At 37.3% G+C, this 23,875-nt stretch overlaps 2 protein-coding genes across 4 annotated transcripts; one reads left to right on the top strand and one right to left on the bottom strand.

Annotated features, from left to right (window-relative positions):
- Positions 10,784–13,010, bottom strand: LOC109724260. Its single transcript, XM_020253020.1, has 4 exons — positions 12,818–13,010; positions 11,686–11,766; positions 11,256–11,379; positions 10,784–11,040 (listed from the first exon to the last, which is right to left on the bottom strand). Exons 1-3 carry the CDS (start codon positions 12,984–12,986, stop codon positions 11,273–11,275), a joined length of 357 nt encoding a protein of 118 aa, XP_020108609.1. The 5' UTR covers positions 12,987–13,010; the 3' UTR covers positions 10,784–11,040; positions 11,256–11,272.
- LOC109724274 (adenylate kinase 4) lies at positions 16,152–20,991 on the top strand. 3 transcript variants are annotated; one of them, XM_020253042.1, is made up of 7 exons: positions 16,152–16,529; positions 16,615–16,732; positions 17,794–17,939; positions 18,041–18,160; positions 18,276–18,443; positions 18,926–19,015; positions 20,528–20,991. In XM_020253042.1, exons 1-7 carry the CDS (start codon positions 16,167–16,169, stop codon positions 20,624–20,626), a joined length of 1,104 nt encoding a protein of 367 aa, XP_020108631.1. In that variant the 5' UTR covers positions 16,152–16,166; the 3' UTR covers positions 20,627–20,991. The 3 variants fall into 3 exon arrangements, with proteins under 3 accessions (XP_020108631.1, XP_020108632.1, XP_020108630.1); XM_020253043.1 differs by having other exon boundaries at positions 16,316–16,529; positions 16,604–16,732; XM_020253041.1 differs by having other exon boundaries at positions 16,384–16,529; positions 16,612–16,732; positions 20,528–20,932.

Genomic DNA, 23,875 nt, shown 5'->3' with positions numbered 1-23,875 from the left:
TACACCTGCAGTGTATAAGGCGTCTACAAGAAAGCAAGGCGATAGGAGAAAAACATAGAAAAATCCTATCTTGATATCAGAGCAAAGTATAAGTTCCCAATACTGTCAATAAAAGAACAATAGGGTCCAACTCAAAATATAAGTACGAAAGAAAGTACTAAAACTATAACATCTGGATCCAATACTCATATACATCATAGACAACACAAAACATCTGTATAATGATAGTCTCTCTATACACAGGATATCACCCTCGGCCGTAGCTCGAGTAGCAAGGTGATCGACTAGCACGCTCCTAGCAATGTCTAGCTAGACGCGACTCCCTTGCCACGATCCCTAGCGTCTCCTGTAGATGGCTCTGTAAAAACAATAATAAAAAGGGCGTGAGAACTATTAACAATAGTTCCCAGTGGGTAAGCCGCCAGCCTCGGCGAATTACACCACTAGGCTCATGATGTACTAAATGAAAGTAAAAGCAGTAATTTGCATGATATATTTTCAATGTTAACAATTAATGGACATGTAAGCAACATGTAACAATGATTTCTGCAGTAATGAATCAGCTGAGTAATAGAAGCATAGCAACTACTATAAACACGAACATAAACATGGATGTGTAAGTAAATACTGTACACTATACTGATGAGCATTCATTACTGTCCTTTGCCATTTAGTACTCTCGTTTCATTTATCAGGACTTACTCAAGGTATTCCAGCTTGCGCTGCGCCTAATGGCCCCGTGGTAGTAACACTCCCCACGGCAATCCACTTCGGCACCTAATCCCGCACGGGCGAGCAATTGTCGCGTAGGCCAACTCCGGAGTGCCGGCTTGTAGGGAGCGACCCTCACAAGCATGTGCGAATGAGCACAATGGCAGCAAGCAATTTCACAGTCCAATATGTCTCAATCCTCATTTTCCAACTTGCAATGTTCTCGCTCTCAATCCTTTGATCGGAATTCTCAACATGACAACTATTGGCAGTAACTAGTATCCACTAGATTAATAAACATGCAAGAATAATGCTAAATTTACATCTGGCATTAAGAACTTTCTACTATCATGGCATTACCATTATAGTCATAAAACATATTCTTGTTCTTGACTTTATAATCGATAAAGTTACAAGCATATCATTGTTCTTTACTTTCTAGGAACATAGCAACTCGTACTAGAATGTCGTTCAACTGCATTTAACATGAACATAGATACTTTACGCATGTGTGTCCACTCTACTTCATAGAGGTTCTGTTTCAATTATATCAAATGTTATGATGATATGTACTAAACCCTTTATTAATCGCATAATCATAAAAATGCGCTACTAAACCGATTCTATAGTTACATATAGAACATAGGGGAGCTTCACTTGCTCTGGTTAGGTCAAACCCACCTAGTACTAGGCTCCAAATCAGTCCACAAGAGTCCAAAAATTTAGCTCAATCAAGCCTCAACCCTGCTGAAAAATAATGCATCAAAACCGTATCAAACATATATCCGAAATGTCCAATTTCGGTACACTTGTACTTAATACGAAGTAGTAACTTAAATCCCTATTTTGGGCCAACTTAATACCTCAAGTTAAGCCTCTAATTGCTCTCCAATGCCAACTGAAGGTGATCCCAAGGTCGGTAGCACTCTCACTGCGGACAACCACTAAACGGCATCAATATGCTTACGTATAAGCTAGTATAGTCGAATTCTTACTAAATCAATTTTAGAACTGAAATTCCTGCTTACCTCAGGTTAAAACACCTTTTAGACCAGTCCCCAAGGTCACCAAATAAGCTCAAATTAATTCGGAAACCTGCTGCGAAGAAGCAATCTCAAATTGCGTCAATTACCCGATTAAACTTCATAGAGTCCTAAAATTATGTCAATAATCGACTAATTACCTTTGTCCAGCTTTGAAGCAACTTATCCCTGATCCAAGGTAGTTAAAGTACAGCTAATTAACTCCTCTCAAGTTGCTGAAATCCTCCTCGAGCTCAGCTGGGAGCAATAAAACAGAAACGCGTCAAAATCGGATACTAAACCATAAACTAGAGGGTGATTGAGCTAAAACCCTCTCTAAAGCTTCCTTTCAACAACTCCCAGCAATAAACATGAAAACACTGCTAAAAACACTTCACTTAACCTCTTAAAAGCTGACCCCAAGTCCACCCAACCAGCAAGCGTCGAGCGAGACGCGAAATCGGTGCAAAACGGCGCCTTTTACTTGTAGAGAGAGAGAACCCTAGAGAGAGAAAATGGAGAAGATGAAAGAGGCTTGCCCTGAGCTCCAGCAACCATCCCTCAGCTTCTGGAGTCCTGCTGGGGTGTTGGGGATAAGTATGGGAAGTGAAAATACCAAAGTAGCCCTGCAGCAACGCAGCTGCAGCTGCTGCTGCTTGCTGTACCGGTACAGTGTGATGGCTGTACCGATACACAATGCAGAAAATGCTGAATTTTGCCCGTTCAATGCACTTTCTTGCTTCTAGCTTTTCAATCATCCTCTAACTTGTCCAAAAACTTGTCCAAGCCTTTTAGGACATGTAGGATAGTTCCGCATTCCATTCCACACACTCGAACTCCGCAATTTGCAAAAGTTCAGTGTATTACACTATGTGAATTCAGAGAAACTGAATTCGAACATTTGAGCAGACAGAAAAATGAAAAGGCAAATGAACTAGCTCAGTCGGCTTCAGGATATAGAGAGCCGAAGTCAGAGTCAATAGTAATACAGAGGAGGTTGCTACCTTCGGTTCTTGTACGAGAACCGATTATGGCTCCCATAGAAGTGAAGGAAGACTGGAGAAAATTATTAATCAAATATCTGGAAGATCCTAATACAAGAGTCGACTATAATATTCGAAGAAGAGCTATCGGCTGTTGTTTGTTAGATGGTCAACTTTATAAGAGAACAGCTGAAGAAGTTCTATTAAAGTGTTTAGGGCCTGAAGAAGCTCTGTTGATAATGGGAGAAACACATGAAGGAATATGTGGAACCCATTTAGCCGAAAAAAAGTTAAGATGGACAATTCGGCACTTAGGATATTATTGGCCAACAATGTATCAAGATTGTATAGAATATGCCAAAGGTTGTCAGGATTGTCAATTTCATGGCTCAATCCAGAGAGTTCCGGTCTCTGAGATGTACGCATTCGTCAAACCATGGCCTTTTCGAGGTTGGGCCATGGATTTAATTGGAGAAATTCAGCCGAACTCCTCGGCTGGTCACAAATTTTTAATAGTGGCTGTCGATTATTTCACCAAGTGGGTGAAAGCAAAACCCACTCGGTTGGTTACCCAAAAAGAAATTATTGATTTTGTTGAAGATCATATAATTCATCGCTTTGGGATTCCCGAGACAATTACGACCGATCAAGGGACAATGTTCATAGGACGACAGTTCGTTCGGTTCATCGAGTCTCGAAAGATAAAGTTGCTCCATTCGTCTCCTTATTATGCCCAAGCGAATGGACAAGTAGAAGCAGCGAATAAAATAGTCATTAACCTTATGAAATGGCATATCGGAAAGCATCCGAGAAAATAGAATGAAAAACTTTTCAAAGTATTATGGGCATGCCGAACTTCAGTGAAAACGGCAACAGGGATGACACCATTCCAATTAGTTTACGGACATAAGGCCGTAATTCCAACCGAGATAACAGTTCCTTCTTTGAGGACAGAAAAGCAAAAAGATTTGTCGGCTGATGAATACAGTAATTTAATAAAAGACAAAGCAGAGGAAGTATATGATACTCGGTTGATAGCTTTAGATAATATGCAAGCATACCAAAGCCGAGTCCATAGCGCATACAATAAGAGAGTTCGATCAAAGACATTTGTCGTCGGTGATTTAGTACTTCGGCTGATTTTTCCAATCGATCAAAAAGACCGAACGTATGGAAAATGATCTTCAAATTGGAAAGGGCCATTTCAAGTCAGCCGAATCAGAAAAGGAAATGCATATTACTTGCAGAACAGAGATGGTTTAGAAAATGAAAAATCTATTAATGGATAGTATTTGAGGAAATACTACCCATCTATGTGGGAGAAGCATCAAAGTTAGAATACACAAAGGAGAAATTAAATCAAAGTTAGAAAATTATAAGCTGAATCAAGATAATAAATCCCTAATTTGATTCCATTCGGCTATAAGATTGGCTTGGGCGGTTTCAGCAGCTTTTCGTCGGCGCTTCATCAAAGGATGCACCTATAGAGCCGAGAGAGCTATTCTTGAATTTTCACTCCCTCTTTTTTTTTAGACTTCAGTAGATCCCGTAATTGAAGACGGCGTTCAGAAGTTTGCGCCAGAGTAAACTCAAGTGCAGCTAATTCTTCTTTGAGGGTTAGAATGCGTTGCCGTAAAACTGATTCCTGGTTTGCCAGAGATTGATCTTCGCGGTTCACTTCAGCAATTGGAGCCACCACTTTAGGGATATTCCTCTAAAAGTGATCAACACGATGAAAATGTTGATCTAAAGATAAAAGTTCGGCACTCAAAGATCGTTGCCGAGCTAAAAAAGAAGAAAGTTGAGATGACAGAGTCTCTACAAAACATTTAATACTAGAAGTAATATCTGCTTGATCGGCCAAATCGAGTAAAAGAGCATATAGCCGATCAAATTGTTCTGGATTCTGAGCTAAGTTAGGGATACCATTGCTATATATCTTAAGACACTCATCAAATTTGCTTTGAGTGTTTGAAGATACGACAATAGTTGAAGAATCATCTCCCTCATTAGAATCAGGGCTTGAGACCAGTAAAGAATAGAGACTAGTAGATAGAGGATCATCAGAAACAGGAAGGGAAGCTCCCTGAGTCGAATAAGGAGGTACGGTACTTGCATCTCCAGAACTTTGCCCAAGAGGTACGTTTACTTGTTCATCCCCTGTAGTTGGTATTGGGGCAGGGACAGAAAGAGGTGACGCAACCTTACTTGGTAATGGCGTCATGCTCGCTGTTTCAACAGACTTTTTCTTTTTCTCTATCTCTTGTTTCTTCTCAAGACGGGCCTCCCTGCGAAGTTGTCTTTCCATCTGCGTCTTTGAAGAATAAGCAAAAGGGGCTCGCTCAGGAGAGGACTGTGGTTTAAAAGAAAACGATAAATAAATAATAAATGTTTTCTTTTACGAACAACTGACTTGGCTTACCCCGATATCAATCGGTTCGGTAAGAACAGAGCCTTGTTCAGTAGCCGAGAAGGGTACAGTAGTTTCCTCTAATGGGATATCAGCCGAAGGTATGTCCTCGGTTACTATTTCTGGAATTGAAGCCGAGGGAATATTCTCGGCTCTGTCTTCGGTAGTGTCAGCCGAAGGGGTACCTTCGGTTTGTCGAAATTGCCTTTTGACAATTGATTTGCGCTGCTTTGAAGACAGCGGAGGAGTGGATTGTACAGTCTCAATCGGTCTTTTATCTGAAGCCAGGACCGACGAAGAATTTGGAATTGACTGTAAGATAGAAATGAAATATATATGTATCTCAAAAATCTAAAAGCAAGGACAAGAAAGAAGAAAGAGGTGAAGTATCAGAAACCTCTTCTGGTTCTTCTTTTGGTATAAGGGGATCAATAGAGGCAGGTGTTGCTGTATCTGAAAATAAAAGAAATAAAAATTGAGATTATAAAGGCTAAAAATGGAAGAAGGGTGAACATGAGCAAAGAGACGTACCAAGAGGAAGAATGGTTTGGCGAAATGGTTGTACAGTGGACCGATTAAAAATACGATCGGTAAAATGATCCCAAGTAACAGTAAAACGAAAACCCAATACCCCTGTGTAATTCGGCCTGAAACTCACTAATTTGAAGAATCGCCGAAGACGATTCCCCATCGCCGAAATCCGATCAGCATCAGCTATGCTCTTGGTAGGGGGTCGGTTAAAGGCGGTATTAGTAGTAAAGAATTTGGCCGGAGCAAGGATTGCTTGAGTGAAGCCAAATTGACGCGCTACAAACTGAGGAGAGTAAACTTCAGTGCTAGGCAACAATTTTGAGCGCGACTTCAGGCCAATGTGCAAATCCCTTGGGGCCAGGAATGAATACCAAACGTCTGCATATTCACCGGCGCGAGAGGAAGCTAGATCGTTTTGAAGAGACTCATATCTTGCTAAAAACCAAGATGGGCCGGTGACACGATCCGCAAAAGGGGACCAATGAATAGTGAAATGAGGGCGAGATTCATAAAACATTTTAAAATAAATTTGGAAGTCGGAAGGATGGTCGGATGTCAACGGCGGAGGGCAGCCAAGAACCAGCCCATAAGAATCAAAATGAGCAGCCGAATCTTTATTTAAAGGAGTTCGGCACAAATGGGGGAGATAGATTTGTAAAAACATCTGCAAAAACCAAAAGACACCGCAGCCCGAACCCTAAACCCTAAAACCCTAAAACCCTAAACCCTAAAACCCTAAACCCTAAACCCTAAACCCTAAACATAAACACTAGGATTTGTTTTATGAACTTGGATATGGTTCATTGGGTTTGGTTCACGAACTTTGTAACGATCTTTGGGCATGAACTTGATGTATGGTTCATGAGATTTGGGTATTGTATTTGTTTCATGAACTTGGATATGGTTCATGAGATTTAGGTATGGTTTGGTCCATGAGATTTGGTTCATGGTTCATGAGTATGGTTCATAGTTTATGAGTATGGTTCATGGTTTATGAGTTTGGTTCATGAGCTTAGTATCCAAGTTCATAAAACAAATCCTATACATTAAACCTCATGAACCATGAACCAAATTACATAGATCATAAACCAAATCCCATACCTAAATATCATGAATTATGGAGCAAATGCCATACACCGAATCCCATAAACCATAAACCATAAACCAAATCCATGAACCATATCCAAGTTCATGAACCAAATCCCAAATACCCATTCTCATGAACCATAAACCAAGTATATGTCCAGAATCGTTTGGCTCATGACTACTCCCACCGGGCGTGCCATTTTGTCTGCCACCACGAATGACGCACCTCGCACGGTCGATGAAATTTCTGCCGTGGGGTAGTATTCATGATTCAGATTAATATTTATATGTATGTGGGTATCAGGTATTGCGGGTCCATGGCTTCCAATAGATGCAAGCACCTATTGTTAATTACCCCCTAGAGATTGGGGCACCTTCGATTAAGAGATCTTTGTAAAGATGGGATTGAATGGATCATATCTTGGTTTATTGAATCCTAAGTATATGTATTAGAATTTAGTTGGATTTGAGGCTGACTAGATCCTAAGTATATGTGTTAAGACCTAGTCGATGTTATCTTAGCCCTAAGTATATGTATTAGGGGTAGTCGATTTTGCATTTAATTTTTTACTCTAGGTATATGAGCTAAAGTAAAGAAAAAGTTCACGATGTATGGTTCATGAGATTTGGGTATTTGGTTCATGAGATTTGGTATATTTGTTCACGAGGTTTGGAGTATGGTTCATGAACTTGGTGTATAGTTTATGGGATATGGTGTATGGTTCATAAACTTGGTGTATGGTTCGTGGTGTTTTGGTTCATGAATTTGGGTATGGTCGATGGTGTTTGGTTCATGAATTTGGGTATGGTCCATGGTGTTTGGTTCACGAACTTGGGTAAGGTTTATGAGATTTGGGTATTGGTTCATGAGGTTTGGAGTATGGTTCGTGAACTTGGTGTATAGTGTATGGTTCATGAATTTGGTGTATAGTACTTGGTTTTGATTTATGGTCCATGAACTTTGATGTGGTTCATGAGATTTGGTTCATGAACTTGGGTATGGTTTATAGGGTTTGGTATATGATTCATGAGGTTTGGTTCATGAACTTGGGTGTGGTTTATAGAATTTGGTATATGACATTTAGTTCATGAGGTTTGGGTATTTGGGATTTGGTTCATGAACTTGGATATGGTTCATGGATTTGATTTATGGTTTATGGTTTATGGGATTCAGTGTATGGCATTTGCTCCATAATTCATGATATTTAGGTATGGGATTTGGTTTATGATCCATGTAATTTGGTTCATGGTTCATGAGGTTTAGTGTATGGGATTTGTTTTATAAACTTGGATATGGTTCATTGGGTTTGGTTCACGAACTTGAGTATGGTTCATGAACTTGGGTATGATTCGTGGTGTTTGGTTCACAAACTTGGTTTATGATTCGTGGTATTTGGTTCACGAACTTGGGTGAGGTTCATAGATTTGGTTCGTGGTTCATGAACTTGGTTTATTTTGGTTCATAGGCCTTGATTCATGAACTTGGGTTATGATTCGTGGTATTTGGTTCACGAACTTGGGTGAGGTTCATAGATTTGGTTCGTGGTTCATGAACTTGGTTTATTTTGGTTCATAGGCCTTGATTCATGAACTTGGGTTATGATTCGTGGTATTTGGTTCACGAACTTGGGTATTGATTTGAGTCCAAGTCGGAAATTGGATTTGGGTTCCATTTGTGGTCCGGATTGGATTTGAGTTTAGATTTTGTAGGTTTCGGGGCTTTTATGTGAACTTGATTATTTTCAAGAGGGTTTGAAAGGTCCGGAGAAACGGGAAATTTTTTATTCTTCTCCCATTTTCTTTCGAAAATACAAAACTGGCGATGCTGGAGGTGGTCACAGCAATGTAGATCACTCATTCCATCAATTAACGGCTTCGACTGGGGTATTGAGAGGTCCGAAGAAACATGAAACTATTGGCTCCCCTCCACTCTCCCATCGAAACCGTCTAGATGGTATGGATGACTACGGTAGTAGGACCTCAAAAAAAAGAAAAAAAGAAAAGAGGAAGAAAAGAGATCCTTTTTTTATTATTATTTATGTGTTTTATTATTATTATTATTATTTATGTTTTATTATATTTTTTTCTTTTTTTTTCTTTCTTCTTTTTTTTTTTATCTTTACCTGTTGATCAGATGCCAGATCGGATGAAGCGGCTTGGCGACGGCGATCTCTCCTCCTTGATCTGATGACGGATTGGATGAAGCGGCTCGGCGATCTCTCCTCCTTTGGATGTTTTTTTGTACGTAGGAACGTGTGTAGTAAGGGTGGAAATAATATTATTTCTCCTCTTTTTATCGTAACCTTTCTCAGTATCGCTATCGTCTCTCTCTATCTATTTGTTCTCTCTCCTTCTTTTTTTTTGTATCCTCCCCGTTTGATTTTTATTCCCATATTTATAATAGAAGGGGAGATCTGAGGAATCGGAGCGATTCGTGGGGTTAGGCGAAAGATATTTTGAGGAATCGGTTAGGGATTCGAAATTCGAAATCGAATTTTGAATCGGTTGTTGGGTGGATAGGTATTCAAAATTCGAATGGATATGGTTGGTTGGGAGATATTTTAGGAGTTGGTTGGGATTCGAAATTCGAAATCGTATTTTGAATCGATTGTTGGATGGTTGGAAGAAATTTTGGGAGTTGGTTGGGAATTCAAAATTCGAAATCGAATTTTGAATCGGTTGCGGATTGAAATCGAATTTCGAACAGATATTTTATAGGGTGTGGATATGGGCCGTCATTGATCGGGCTCACTTTCATGAAATGTTGGGCACAAATGATAATATTCAATGGGCTGAAATGAGGCCCGAATTATTTTGTAGGCCTAAAATTTTAAAAAGCTTTCATGAGGCCCACCAATTCACGTTTATAAACAGGCCTATGATGGATTTAAATTATGATTATTGCCCCTAAAATTTAATGGTCAAGATGAGTCCTATTAGAATTGTATGAATCCGAATTTAATCAGTTTTGATTATGATTAGGATTACTTTACCCCAATTTTTTTTTCTTTTTTTTTCTTCTTGTTTTTTTTTCACTTCAAACAAATATCTTTTGTCTTTGATGATTTTAGTATTATGAACATGTTAAATGATGTAAAAGAATTTATATTTAAATGCAAAAGGTTATGTTTTGAGGTATCATGCGATGTAAAAGAGAAGAAATGATGATAAAGAAAAGAATGCAAATATAAAAGTTGAATGCATGTATGTGATTTAAAGTTAATCATATTACTTGTACGTTGATTAGATAATACTTTTACTTTGGCTATTGCTTGCCCTCGTGCGAGCCAAATATATTCATGTTCCCGCTGTGCAATTTATATACTTGCTCTGTACTTGTTGTTGAGTCTGGGCGGACAGGGGAGGTACTGTCCGTTCGACGTCTGTTCGACGTATCCGAACCGACCAAATAGGCCGAGCTTGGAGCGTGACAGATTCTCTGCTTTCCAACTCTCCACTTCCAAATAACCCCTTAGCACATTACTGGGGCGCATCATAGATGTGAAATGAGAAAACATTCAAAGACTAATGTGATACTAGTGTAGGCCCGCGCTTCGCGGCGGAAAATTTATATAATTTATTTGAAATTTAACTTTCTAACTCCCTTTGATTTAGAATCTGAAATTTGAAATTTACAATTTAAAAAATTTAAATTTTAAAAAATATATTTTATCTTAATTCAGTTTGTATATTTTGAATATATGATTTTATATAGAGTTTTGTTGAATCCTAATTTTTCTAAATTCTAAAGATTTATATGCATCGAATAACTCGCTTTACATTTTAAATAATAAAAACTTTTAAATTTTAAATATTTAACTTTAAATTTAGATAGAGAGAGAGAGTGAGTGAGAGAGAGAGTGAGTGAGAGAAAAAGGGTATAAAATTTAAAATCTAATATTTGAAACCTAAAATTTTAAATTTTTTAATTGTAAAATTGTAAAATTTAGGGAAGCTTCTATCCCCATTTAATATATGTATAGATAATTTAAATTATTTTTAAAACATGGAAAATATTATATATTTTAAAATTTTTATAATAAGAGAAAATAATTAGATTTGATTATAAAGAAAAAAAGAAAAAGTAAGATAAAACAAAAATGCTAGCCGGAACCCGCCTCCGCCCCGCTCCTCTGCCGGCAGATTGCCGGCGCCCGGCCGGCCGCGGCTGCGGTGACTGCCGGCGCCACCCCTCCCCTGCCGGGTTCCTCCTCTCTTGCGTCGTCGAGTATGCCACCTCCGCTGCTGCGGCGGAGCCGACCCCGCCGAAGGCCGCCGCAGCCGGAGCCAGACCCAGCTTAAAATTAATTATACAATTAAATTTAAAATTTTATTTTTTTTTTGTACATGGATCATAACAAAAAAAAAAAAACTATAAAAGAGGGGAAAAAGAGAGAGACAGACAGAGGACTGGGTCTCTCGCCAGCGCCAGTGCTGTTTTTTATTTGTCAAATGTCTAACTGCTACTTACTGATATTTTTTAAGCACTCATCAAAAAAAAAGCAAGTATACCCTTGAAGGCTTTATAGCTAAAGCTGATCCAACTTCTGAAGTGCTTTTTGCAGAAGCTGAAGATGGTTGGTGTTCAACTCCATTGCATGAGGAAAAGAGAGGAGTTCCAGGGGGTGTAAGTAGCCTGTTTTATGCAAAAAAAATTTGGAAGTGAAATTGAGTAATTTTTAAATAATTTTTTTTGTAAAAAAAAATAGAGAGAAAATTAATTAAGAACATTATCCCTCTTTGGTTCATCCATTTCATTCTATATGGAACATAGCACAACTCAGTTCAAAATTGATTTGATATTGAAATATAACCAAAATTGATGTTAATTTAAAATGTTCACGGTGTAGCTAATTTTTCAACCAAAAAAATAGAGAGAAAATGTAGCATTAAGAATAAAAAAGGGAAAAAACAAAGGAAGTTAAAGAGGTTTATTGATTACCAATCGTAATCGCTCTTTTCAACGCCCACGTAGAACAGATCATCATCCTCCACTCCACTGCTCTCCCCAACACTCCCTCCTCTATAAAATAAAAAAAAATAAAAATAAAAACCCTTAGGTATCGTTTGGTTCGGGGATAAGGAAAAAGTGGCTATTCCAGGGATAGGTATAAATTGAGGTATAAGCGAGGATTAGATCAATTTTGCGTTTGGATGAAAATTGGGTTATTCCTGGAATAAAAAAATAGGTTGTTAGGTAGATGGAATAAGAAAGATATGGTTTTGTAAATAAAAAATACATGATATATCCACTTATTATATTTGAATTTTTGAATTTTTAAATTTTTAAATGTATATTATCTAAATTTAAAATTTACATCTGAAATTTAAAATTCAAATTTTAAATCAAAAATTTTAAATTTTAAATGTCAAATGTTTAAATTTAAATCATATTTTAAACTTAAAAAATATACAAATATCAAATTTAAAATGTATCAAAAATTTAAACGATATCAAAATTTAAATTAAATTAAAATTTAAAGTTTAAGATTTTAAACTTTCATTTTGAAGATTGATCATAATATAAATTTTAAAAATTTAAATTTTTAAAATTTTAAAATAAGAATAGTGGTGGGAACAATTAATAAAAATAATTTATTATAATAAATTTATAAATTTTTTAAAAATTCTACTTAAATTTAAATTTAATAAAAAGAATTTATTATAATATTTAAATATAATTTATTATAAATTTTATTATAATATTTAAATATAAATAATATGTATTAATATAGTACAATTAATAATTTTATAATAAAAATAATGTATTATAATATATAACATATTATATTTATATAATTTAGTTTAATTCAATTTATAAGTTTAATTAAGTTTGAAATTAAGCATTGGAATAGCACTATTCCACCAAAATGGTGGAATAGCAAATCCCTTGCTATTCCAGGATAACCGAGAATAGCAAGGTTTGACCGGGATAAAATATCCCGGCCAAATTTCACCCCGTTTGGCGGAATAGTGGGGATAACCTGCGTTATCTCCGCTTATCCTGCGATCCAAACGGGGCCTTAAAAAAAAGAAGAAATCAATGGGGGAGGGGGAAATTTATTTCCGGTTACCGGCGACGGCGGGGGAGGAGATCGTCGGCGATTCGCTCAGCGGGATCGCGGAGAAGAGATCGAGGCTCTCGTCTTTGGGCTTGCCCTGCCGGAGCAGCAGCTGCGCCGCCACCACCGCCGGTATCCGACCACGGACGGGCGCCGGCGAAGCCCGCAGCAACCGATTCATTTCTTCTTATGATTAATCAAGAACTAAACATTTCACTACAATAACAGCAAACATGAACAACAATGTAATCAAGAAACAAACCCTAGGGCAGATCAAAACAAAGGAAAAATTAAAACCCTTACAGGGNGGATTCTATCTGGGTACTTCTCCCTGGGATCGAGAGAGGGAGAGAGAGGGGGAGAGGAATCGCGCTCGCTCGCCGGCGCCCGCGTCCGTGCCAGCTCCCGCAACGCGGGCGTTCGCCCGCGCCGCTCCCCCGCTCGCACCCGCCCGCGCGTCGCGCGCTCCCGTGCTCGGCTGCGCCCGCACCCCCACCCGCCCGCGCTCCCCGCTTTCGCCGCACCCGCCGCGCCCAACCCAGGCCTTAGCCCGCGCCCCTCAAAAGCTAGGGTTATAACCTAAAAACATTTACCCAAAGAGATTAAAAAGGAAGGTCATAGGATAAAGGGGAAGTTAAAGTTTAAAAAAGGGGTATAAAACTAGGATTTTAAAGTAAAAGGGATGTAAACATACACAAAAGAGATTAACAAGGAAAATAGTACTACACAAACTTAAAAACACTAAATTAAACAAAAGAAAAGTATGAAAGAGTAGCGTCCCATTTACCGCTCCTCAAGAAAATTCAATTTTGTACTTGAACCAAACATCAAAGTTATAAGTACGATGTTAAAAATAAATAAAAAAGGAAACACTCTTTAACGTTGGTTTAATCTGATTAAACAAACTAAAAAAGGGAAAAAAAAACCGATATTAATACGTCTCTTCTCCGCACGCCTCCAGCGCTCCTAGNAGAGAGGGAGAGAGGGAAAGAGAAAGAGAGAGAGGAAGAGCCCGCCCCTCCCTCGGAACTAAAAAGAAGGGGGGTTGCTGGGGAGGCGACGCGTGACAGTTTAGAGTTCGCCTTTTATTATATGTATAGATGTATAGATATAGATAGCTTTAGCGATACCTTTGAAAATCAAATTTGGGTTATTTTTTGTGAAGCTTTCATGATCCCAATGGTCAAATGCGATCCCGTGGATCAGACCACGTTGCTTGGTCTAACTTGTGGATCCAATAGGCTGTTGAAGTAGTTGTACACCTAAAACACCAACCAACAGAAGCTTTCTCCGCCACACTCTCGGGTCTAGTCCCCACAGTAAACGCGACTAGAATTAGTTGACTAATGCCCAATCTTTTTTTTGACTAATGCCCAATCTTTTTTTTTTTTTTTTCCATTTTGAGAGAGTTAGCATGTTATCCGTTTCGTTTATTTCATTTAAAAATAAATTTAGCTAGAAATGTGAATCAACTAAAATTCAAATTTGGGATCTCGGGTATCAACCATCAAGCCTTTTGCTATTTGCACTAGAAATAGTCGGTGGGTCAATTTCTTTTCATACCATAATTTTCAGTATAGCACTGCATATAATTTCTAGTGTGACCTGAAAAACTAAATTACTGATTAACGACCGCCGCCATGACTGAAGTCCATTTATTAACTATATTTTAGAGTACATTTTGAGATGCGAATAGTATTTTCACTCTTTGACCCGCGTGGGTATTTAGGAAGTGATTAGCTCAAGCTTTCATTATTAGGTGAGCCAAAGTTGTGCGATTAAATCACAACTAATATTTGATTTTTACATCATAAATGATACTCTCCAAGACCATCTTAAAACAGAACAAAAAGAAGGGCCAAAAAGAAAAAGAAAGTCAGAGTTGCACCTGAAAATCGAGCTTTCATGATTCAAATCAGACTCGTACTGGTTTAAAAAAAAACAAATCCGAAAACAATATTTTCATTTAAATTTCGGAAAAATTTAATTTTTGTTGCCTTTTCTTGTTTTGCATCTCATTATTGCCTTGATGCCTAATTAGCATTTAAATTTTACTGACACAAAATATTTTTTTTAAAAAATATTTACCAACTGATCCAAGCAATATCACTAGCAAATTTGTTATGCATCATATAATTCACAATCTTTTTGTTCCTGCTATATGCTTTATCCAAAAAAAGACGTTGTGAAATGAAACTACGTACCCCTTCAATAATCAACTGAATAAAGTAAATACCGACAAAATTAACTTAAAAAGGTTTTACGTGAACTTGCAGAAAAATTACAATAAGTTCAGTAAAAAAAAATAAGATAAGAAATATTTCATTTATTAATTTAGTTATATTATATTTTTTAGGGTAAACTTTAAATACCACCTATATAGTTTTGTACTTTCTCACCTCAGTACCCTATGGTTAAAAGTATATCAAGTTAGTATTATGTAGTTTTATTTTTTTTCTTTTCGTCAGCTCATTTGTTAATATTTTACTAAATTATATACAAAAAACTTCAAATACTCTACTTAGGTTTATCGAATATTTATTTTAATACTTTTTAGTTTTAACTTTGAATGTATAATAAAAAAAGAAAAATAAAACCACAAGCTACTAAATTGCTACACTTTAAACCACATAATACTAAAGTGAGAAAGTGAAAAAGTGTGAAACCATAGAGTGGTATTTAAAATTTTTTTATTTTTTTTATAATTTCATTCAAAAAAATAAAAATAAAATCTATTTTTTAATAGGGTATGTTCCTACTTAACTCCTATAAAATGCTTGGTGAGCCCTTCAAAAATCTTATAATTAAATGCTCTATTGGTCCTCGAGGCGGCAACGGGCGAAAGTCGTGAGAGAAATCCTAAGCGAGCGCGTCTCTCTCTATCTCTCTCTCTCTCACCTCACCTACACCTATTTTCCTCTCTTTTTTTTCTAGCCTAGGTGTGTGTAGAGAGAGATAGAGCGAAGTAGAGAGAGAGAGAGAGAGTGTAACATCCCCGGTCGATCCGCAACCACCGATGATGAAATTGCTCTGAGGTCGGATGGCGGTGAGGATGATAGGTGCTCCCGAGTCGCGGATCCGAGGTACCCGAGGTAAGGAAAAGAAGGGAAAAGAAGGAGAAGTAGAGAGAAATAGGGGTAGAGAGGGATAGAGAAGTAGAGATAGAGAGAGATACAGTAGAGAGGTAGAGATTAGAAGCAGAGGAGGGTTTAGAGGGGAAGAGAAGAGGAGAATAGTAGAGGAGAAGACGAGCTAATTCATTTCCATTCATGCCCTGTTTACCTTACATCTTAATATTTATACATCTACTAAAATGTAAAATTAACTTGCTAAGAGGGCTGCATTGCAAAAGTGGAAAAATATGAGTATAGGCCGGTGGATTGCAATTTCGGCGGTACTTGGGCCTCGGTTTGGGCCTTCCTGGTCCAGGCTGCGGTTCTCGGGCACACGGGCGCCGGTTACTCTCTTATCCGCGCCATCTGCAATCCGGCGGGTCTTGGGTCCGCCTTTTCCATCCGACCCGGAATGGGATCGCCCGCTACCCGCTACCGAGGTGTTTCTACTTCCTCCGCTCTGTTTCTCCGCTCTCCAGATCTGCAGGGTCCTCCGCTCACCTACCTCGATCCTCCCTCTTCTCCTTCGGAGCACCCAGGATGCTCTAGCTTCGCCGGAGTTCCACCCGAGCTCGCACCCACCTTGCTGCTACCATTTATTCCTCTTCTACGTAAAGTTGCTATTTTTACTATTCTCCCATGCTAACTGCTGCTACTAGTATTACTTTTACCATTTATTCTTCAGGGTCATTACAGAGAGAGAGGAGAGGGAAAATGGCGAATCTCGAGGACGTGCCGACGCCGGATCTGATGACGGAGCTGCTCCGCCGCATGAAGTGCGCCTCCAAGCCCGACAAGCGCCTCATCCTCATCGGTACTCTAATCGCTTCACCCGTAGATCCATCGATCCATCGATCGATCGATCTCCCCTTCTGTTTTTTTTGTTTTGGCTTCTCGCCAAAACCCTAGTTTTAGATCCGACATTGACCCCTTTTGATGCTGTTTTCTGGTTTCTATACGCGATTTATGCTTTCGATTGATGCTTGAAGTGCTCCGATTGAGATTAGGGCCGTGTAGCTTAGGATCTAAGAGGGATTCGGTTTTGGTATGTTGTTTATCTCTTGTGTTTGGGAAATTTCCTGTTCATTTGCGAAAAATATTTAGTCGTTGTTGATGTTATATTAGATAGTTTGTTGTGTTCATGGACATTTTTGTGTAACTTTATGTCGTTTCAAGTCTATTATCTGTTGGTTTTAGATACTGTTATGATCATGTTAAATTATCACATATTAGGTATGTAAATAGAGGTGGATAGTTGTTGTCATATATAAGGCAAAATAACTCTATAGTGTTGGTATGAATCATAAAAATTCAGCCTTTTCTAACTGCACAATTAACACCAACGGTGATGTGATTGAAGTTTGTTTATAGTCGATGTAATTTCGATGATGGTAGATATTCGCCTATCTGGTTGCCCATATGCAAATCATTATAGTTGTTGGTCGTATTTCTCCGATGCGGTATTCCTTCTTTTGTTTTTCATGTATGCAGTCGAAAATTCTGTCTTTTGGATTTTCTTTGTAAGTCATTTAGCTTGTTTCATCAATAAATCTGCTTTTGGCATTCTGACACTACTTTCGACGTAAAACAACACATAGAACCATAGATGAATATTTATACTTTAATGTTTGGTGCGGAAATATGTTATCATTTGTAACTTTGTTTTGTGTGGGATGGAACAATTTATTATGGCTTATGGCATATTTCTCTCTTGCATTTTTCTGAAAGGCAAGAGAGAACCTTTTTCAAGCCTCCTGTTCACTAAAGCCCTTTTTCTAAAATTTATCAGCTTATTGGTGCCATTTTTCAAGTAAGTCAAAATTAGTTACCCTTTTTTTTAATCTTAACTTTGATTTTTTTTGCTTTATTTTGCAGGTCCGCCGGGATCTGGAAAGGGAACTCAATCGCCTATTATTAAGGACGAATACTGCTTGTGCCATCTGGCTACTGGTGATATGTTGAGAGCTGCTGTTACTGCTAAGACCCCTCTTGGAATTAAAGCAAAAGAGGCTATGGACAAGGTATTATACTGGAGCTTATTTGACAGAAGGGAAAGGGAAGAGAAAAGGTTAAAACACTTGTTCGCATTTGCTCATTGAAAATTCTGTTCTTGCTTTTTTAGGGAGAGCTTGTCTCTGATGATTTGGTTGTTGGAATTATTGACGAAGCAATGAAAAAGCCATCCTGTCAAAAGGGTTTCATTCTTGATGGATTTCCTCGGACTGTTGTTCAAGCACAAAAGGTCAGATGCCTGTACTCTTTGACGAGTAAAATAGACCTGTTGGTTTTGGAATTCATTTTCTAATTTTGCGTGAAAGGTTTATTTTGGTCACTACTGAATCAACTGTTGGATGCAGCTTGACGAGATGTTGGCCAAGCAGGGCAGCAAAATTGACAAGGTTCTCAACTTTGCAATCGACGATGTTATATTGGAAGAAAGAATTACTGGCCGTTGGATTCATCCCTCTAGCGGAAGGACCTACCATTCCAAGTTTGCACCTCCAAAGGTTTCAGGAATTGATGATGTAAGTGGAAGAACAAGCAGCTTATTCATTAAATTAATCATGATATTTACTCTATACTATACACATAATATTTCAATTGGTGTGAATAGTATCTGACCATTTGATCTATCACTTCATATTGCGTGCTCTTCACCTTGCAATACTTGAACTTTCTGTTTCTAAGCTTAGCTATTATTCACTGTTTTATAAAGCAACGGGCTTGGTAGAATATTTCTCATATCTCAAATTAAAGAAGTAGTGGATGAGTAGACGAGTCCTTTCTCTTTCATGCTACTTTTGTAAGTGCATCAGGGGTTATTTTGCCTAAACATCTTTCGTGCTGTTACGTGACAAATTTCTTCTTGTATGGTTTATTAGCTGTATACATATCTTGAGTCTTTGTGTGACTTAAACTCAGGCGTTACTTTAGTTGTGGAACTTATTCTCTTATGTGCTTATATTACTCTCTTCTTTTTTTTTTAATCTTTTCTTTTCGTTTCAAGGTCTCTGGAGAGCCATTGATTCAAAGGAAAGATGACACTGCTGAAGTCCTCAAGTCAAGGCTTGAAGCTTTCCACAGGCAAACTGAACCTGTACGTCATCTCTTTCGTTCCTTCTTGACTAGTAAAGTGTTGTACTAGGTCCTTTTAACAATTTTTAACTGTTAACAAGAAATTAGTGAAAATTTTCCATTTAACAAGCCTCCTCTTTATGTTGGTTATGTATGAATAGGACTTTTTACTTGTATGTGAAATTATATATAGATGATTTATAATATTGGTTACACAAGTCTAGCAACAATAACTATAGTAGGCAATCTACTGAATACATTTGATGGATTTCCGATTTCTGTTAGTAATATCATGCTAAATGGAATCCTTCTGCAAATTCTTTTTGATCGCATTTTCTATTTCCGTCCAGAATTTAATAGGTGCATGGATATCAAATTGATATGTAATAGCTGACGACTGTGTGCAGCTGTCAAGGGAAAACAAAACCTTAAAATAAAAAAATACAGAAAAGGAAAAAAGAAGAAAAATAAAAGAGAAAAATAAAGAAAAATAAAGATGCTTACAACTTTGGAAAAGGTATGGTTATGGAAAGCACTTCCAAGTAGGGAATTGTTGCAAGGCCTTGTATGAATATTGGTAAATATGGGCCAACAAATGACGAACCAAGAGAGTAGTCTCATAGTATCTGATCAGCGTTCCCACACTGCTGAAAGAATATGCTTAGTTTTGCTGTAGTAGTCAGTCCGGTCAGGCTATATCCAACCATGAAGTGTCAAGTCAGGATTACACACGCGTCTACCTGCCACCCAACAGCATGTAATTAGAAAGTTCAGTTTTATTTCATTTCTAGTTTTTATCTATATTTTCATTATTTTGATGGTCCTTTTTCTCTTTACTATTTAAATAATTCTTCATGCCATGTTACAATTGAGTTGCATTTTGATGGTACCACATATCAAATGAGTTATATGCACTTAAATTTTGGGTGATCACACATATCTGCATTAAAGTCTGAGGGTATATAGTTTAACTGTAAATTCTTCAGATGGCATATATACAACGATAATATACCTTGCTTCTTTGATACACGAGAGTGTCGAATCTTGCCCTCCTACCTCTTTCTTCTTTTTCAAAGACTCTGTTACATCATTCTACCTCCTCTTTTTCTGTTTAACTTCTTTCTTATTTCCTTTTCTTTTTTAATTTTGTATCCTCTCACTTTGAATCTTTCATTACAAAATGATTCTCTTTTTACATAATACTTTGCTGTCCCTTTTGTGGCATGGTAAGGTTTCAATGGAAGCTGTTGCCAGTTGCGACAACTTTTGCATTACCACTATTTTTGGGGATATTGATTGGGTTCACTCTTGGCCAGAAAACTTTGGTTAAAAGAATTTAATTCAGCTCGACTTTTCCCACATCTGCTGAATTTTCATATATTGCCTGATTGTGTATCCTTTTTTTTTTTTATCTATATTCTTTCTTCTTAGATTGGTATATTAGAGCTTTCCTGGTTCCTTCAATTACTCGCAATAAATGCTGTTTTCTATAGTTCGGAAATTTGAATTGTTTCGTATTATTTCCGTATTGCAGGTCATTGACTACTACTCTAAGAAGGGATTAGTGGTGCAGCTTCATGCTGAGAAACCCCCCAAAGAAGTCACCACCGAGGTTGAGAAGGCTCTTTCATGAGATGCAGTCAACCATTGTTCGACTATGACCATGATCTATCAAAAACCCCACTTGGGTTCATCTGTTGTCAAATTTGAAAAACTATTTGCTAGGGTTTTATACCCCATAGATTATTTATTTATTTTTCCCTAAATCACTTTAAACCTTTTTTGATCGGCTTTGCTGACTATGTGAGAGCTTTTCTACCGAATCTAGCGGCAAATAAAGATTTTGTTTCCTGTCAAACAAGCACACTCTGTTCTGAAACCTGTGACACTGCAATGAATTGCTACATTTGGCAAGGTTTAGCTTCTCTAGTTTTTTAAATTTTAGATGATTCTGCTGTAACTAAAAAATATATTTAAGTGATGCCCTTTTTTACCTCATTTCTCAGGAGCATCTCTCCTTAGTGCATGATAATTGCTCTACATGATGACCAAGACCACATATAAAATTGGATTATTTAATTAGGGACTGTAGGTTGTTGTATGTTGCCTTAGGACAAACTGTGAGGAAAAAAATATAATTGCTTGACTGAAACGTGCTTGCTTTGTGCCATATTACTATGATTTGTGCAATCTGTTGAAAATGAAGATCAACGGATAAGCTGTACTATATGTGTGACAATATTTCTAATGTACATGTCAGGTTTTTTTCCTCCTTTCTTTTTTACGAATTGGGATTCTTTTCTCCACTGCTTGCTTATAGTTGGGATAATAATAGATAGTATGAAGTTTGCTTACTATTTACTGATGCTTTTGATACTCTTTTAGGTTTGTTTTATTCGGATTCTAATTTCTGAAAAATTAGTACATGTGCTTTACACTTGAGATTTCTCACATGCTCTTCCTGCCACTCTTTCTCTTGGTTATTCATATTCTTCAGTGTATTGTTATTTCACTAATATTACTTGATTTCCTTGATTTCTTTGTGATTCTCTCCATTTTCTAGCTCTTCTTTGAGGTGATGATAATAAGTAAGAATAACTTGAATGATAGCTATTGCTCATGTGCTTATTTCTGGAAACTTTTGGCATTTTAGTTCTTTCGATCTCTTTCAAGGTGGTGATGCTACAAAAATAAAAAAAAAAGGGGTGGTTTGGATGGCCTAATCCCTCGACAAACATCTCTTAAGTCTTGGTGTTTCCCTAATATTACTTGATTTCCTTGATTTCTTTGTGATCCTGTCCATTTTCTAGCCCTTCTTTGAGGTGATGATGATAAGTAAGGATAACTTGAATGATAGCTATTGCTCATGTGCTTATTTCTGGAATCTTTTGGCATTTTTAGTTCTTTCGATCTCTTTCGAGGCACTTTCGAGACGGTGATGCTCCAAAAAGAAATAAAAGAAGGTGGTTTGGATGGCCTAATCCCCCGGCAACCATCTCTTAAGTCTTGGTGTTTAATCTTTTTGGAGAAACGGAGATTTCGGTTGCTTAGTATTTACAGATACTTTTGATACATTTTGAGGTTTGTTTTATTCGGATTGTAATTTCTGGAAAAATTGTGCGTGTTCTTTACACTCGAGATTTTTTGCATGCTCTTCCTGCCACTCCTTGCTCTTGGTTATTCATATTATTAACTGTATTGGTATTTTCCTGATATTACTTTATTTTCTAGGTTTCTTTGCGATCCTGTCCATTTTCTAGCTATTTTTTTGAGGCGATGATGATATGTAAGGATAAGTGTGGATGATAGCTATTGCTCATGTGCTAATTTGTAGGAACTTTTGACATTTTAGTTCTTTCGATCTCTTTTGAGTCCGTGATGGTACAAAGAGAACAAAAAAAGAGATTTGGGTGGTCTAATCCATCGGCAACCATCTCTTAAGTCTTGGTGTATAATCTTTTTGGAAAAACGGAGATTTGAACAGGCTAATCCCTCGGCAACCATCTCTTCTATTTTTTTTCCTCTTGCCCAAGCTACTGATCTTGGTTGAAATTTGTTTTACACTACCTGAGCCTCTATTTTTCTATTTTTTTGTTTATTGTCTATTGTGATATTACTTAGCCTCTATTCTTTTTAAGTTTTTTTTGTTATGATAGGAATTTGTTTCAGTTGGAAGATATCATTCTTTTGTCCTTAATTGAGTGGGCTTTTTATTGCATGATCTTTTGGAGTTTTAGTTGTTTTGAAGTCTTTTGAGGCAGTGATACTATAAAGAAAAAAAAAAAGAAGAGAGATTGGCATTGATTATTGGTGTAGTCTGGGGCTATTTTTTTGTGAGAAAAATGCTGGAGAGTTTGGATGGTCTCACCCCCAAGCCATCAAAACCTTTTGGGCCCTCTTTGCATACTTGAGAGCTTTGGCATTTTTTTGTTTATAATGTGATGCAATTACTGCAATTTGTGTTGCTGTTTTTGTTTCTAACGTGCATCACAGTTATGTCGGCTCTTTTAAAAGATAGGCAGTTTGGACAGCCTGCTCATAGGCAACCACTTCTTATTATTCTTATCAATGGTGGCTATTGCTCATGTACTCATTCATGAAAACTGTAGTGTGTGTGTATATATATGCAAGAAAAACTATAAGTAATACTTAATTGCTTATTCAAGATATATGCCTATATTATATCATTTTGGCCTAAGTGGAATAGAATTCTCTAGCAATTGGGCAGCTTGACCGTCTCTGCTAAAGACTACATCAAGAAGAGCTCCGGAGTGATGTCTTCTACTGGGGACAAGGTGCGGAATTTCGTTTGGATCTTACTTTCATAAACCCTTAGTGAAGGCATGAATGCAAATACATATGGCTTTGAAGGTCACACATTTAGATACCTACTTCTCATATATGTTTGTATTTATATATATCCTGGCAAATACAGAAAATTGCACAAATGCCTTCATAAAATTGATATGTGCATACATAACATGGAAAATTTTCTTACCAACTTTGAGGTCGGTAGTTAAACAACTTCTCATATTGAAGACTTGTAGTGTATATATATGCAAAAAAAAAAAACTATAAGTTAATATTTAATTGCTTATTCAAGATATATCGCCTATATTATATCATTTCAGCCCTAAGTGGAATAGAATTCTCTAGCAATTTGGTAGCTTGACCATCTCTTTCAAAGACTACATCGAGAAAAGCTCTAGCTTGATGTCTTCCATTGGGGAATTTGGTTGTTAAGCTCATATACTCCTAGCAGAGGCATGAATGCAAATAAATATGGTTTTGAAAATCACATATCCAGATACCTATTTCTCACGGGAGTTTATGCAATAATGCATGTTGCATGGTGTGTGTATATATATAAAGAGAGAGAGAG

The sequence above is a fragment of the Ananas comosus genome, linkage group 18 (genome assembly GCF_001540865.1).
Source record: "Ananas comosus cultivar F153 linkage group 18, ASM154086v1, whole genome shotgun sequence".
In the NCBI taxonomy this organism is placed as follows: Eukaryota; Viridiplantae; Streptophyta; class Magnoliopsida; order Poales; family Bromeliaceae; genus Ananas; species Ananas comosus.
The sequence above is the reverse complement of the archived record's forward strand: the minus strand, read 5'-3'. Positions and strand labels throughout refer to the sequence as shown.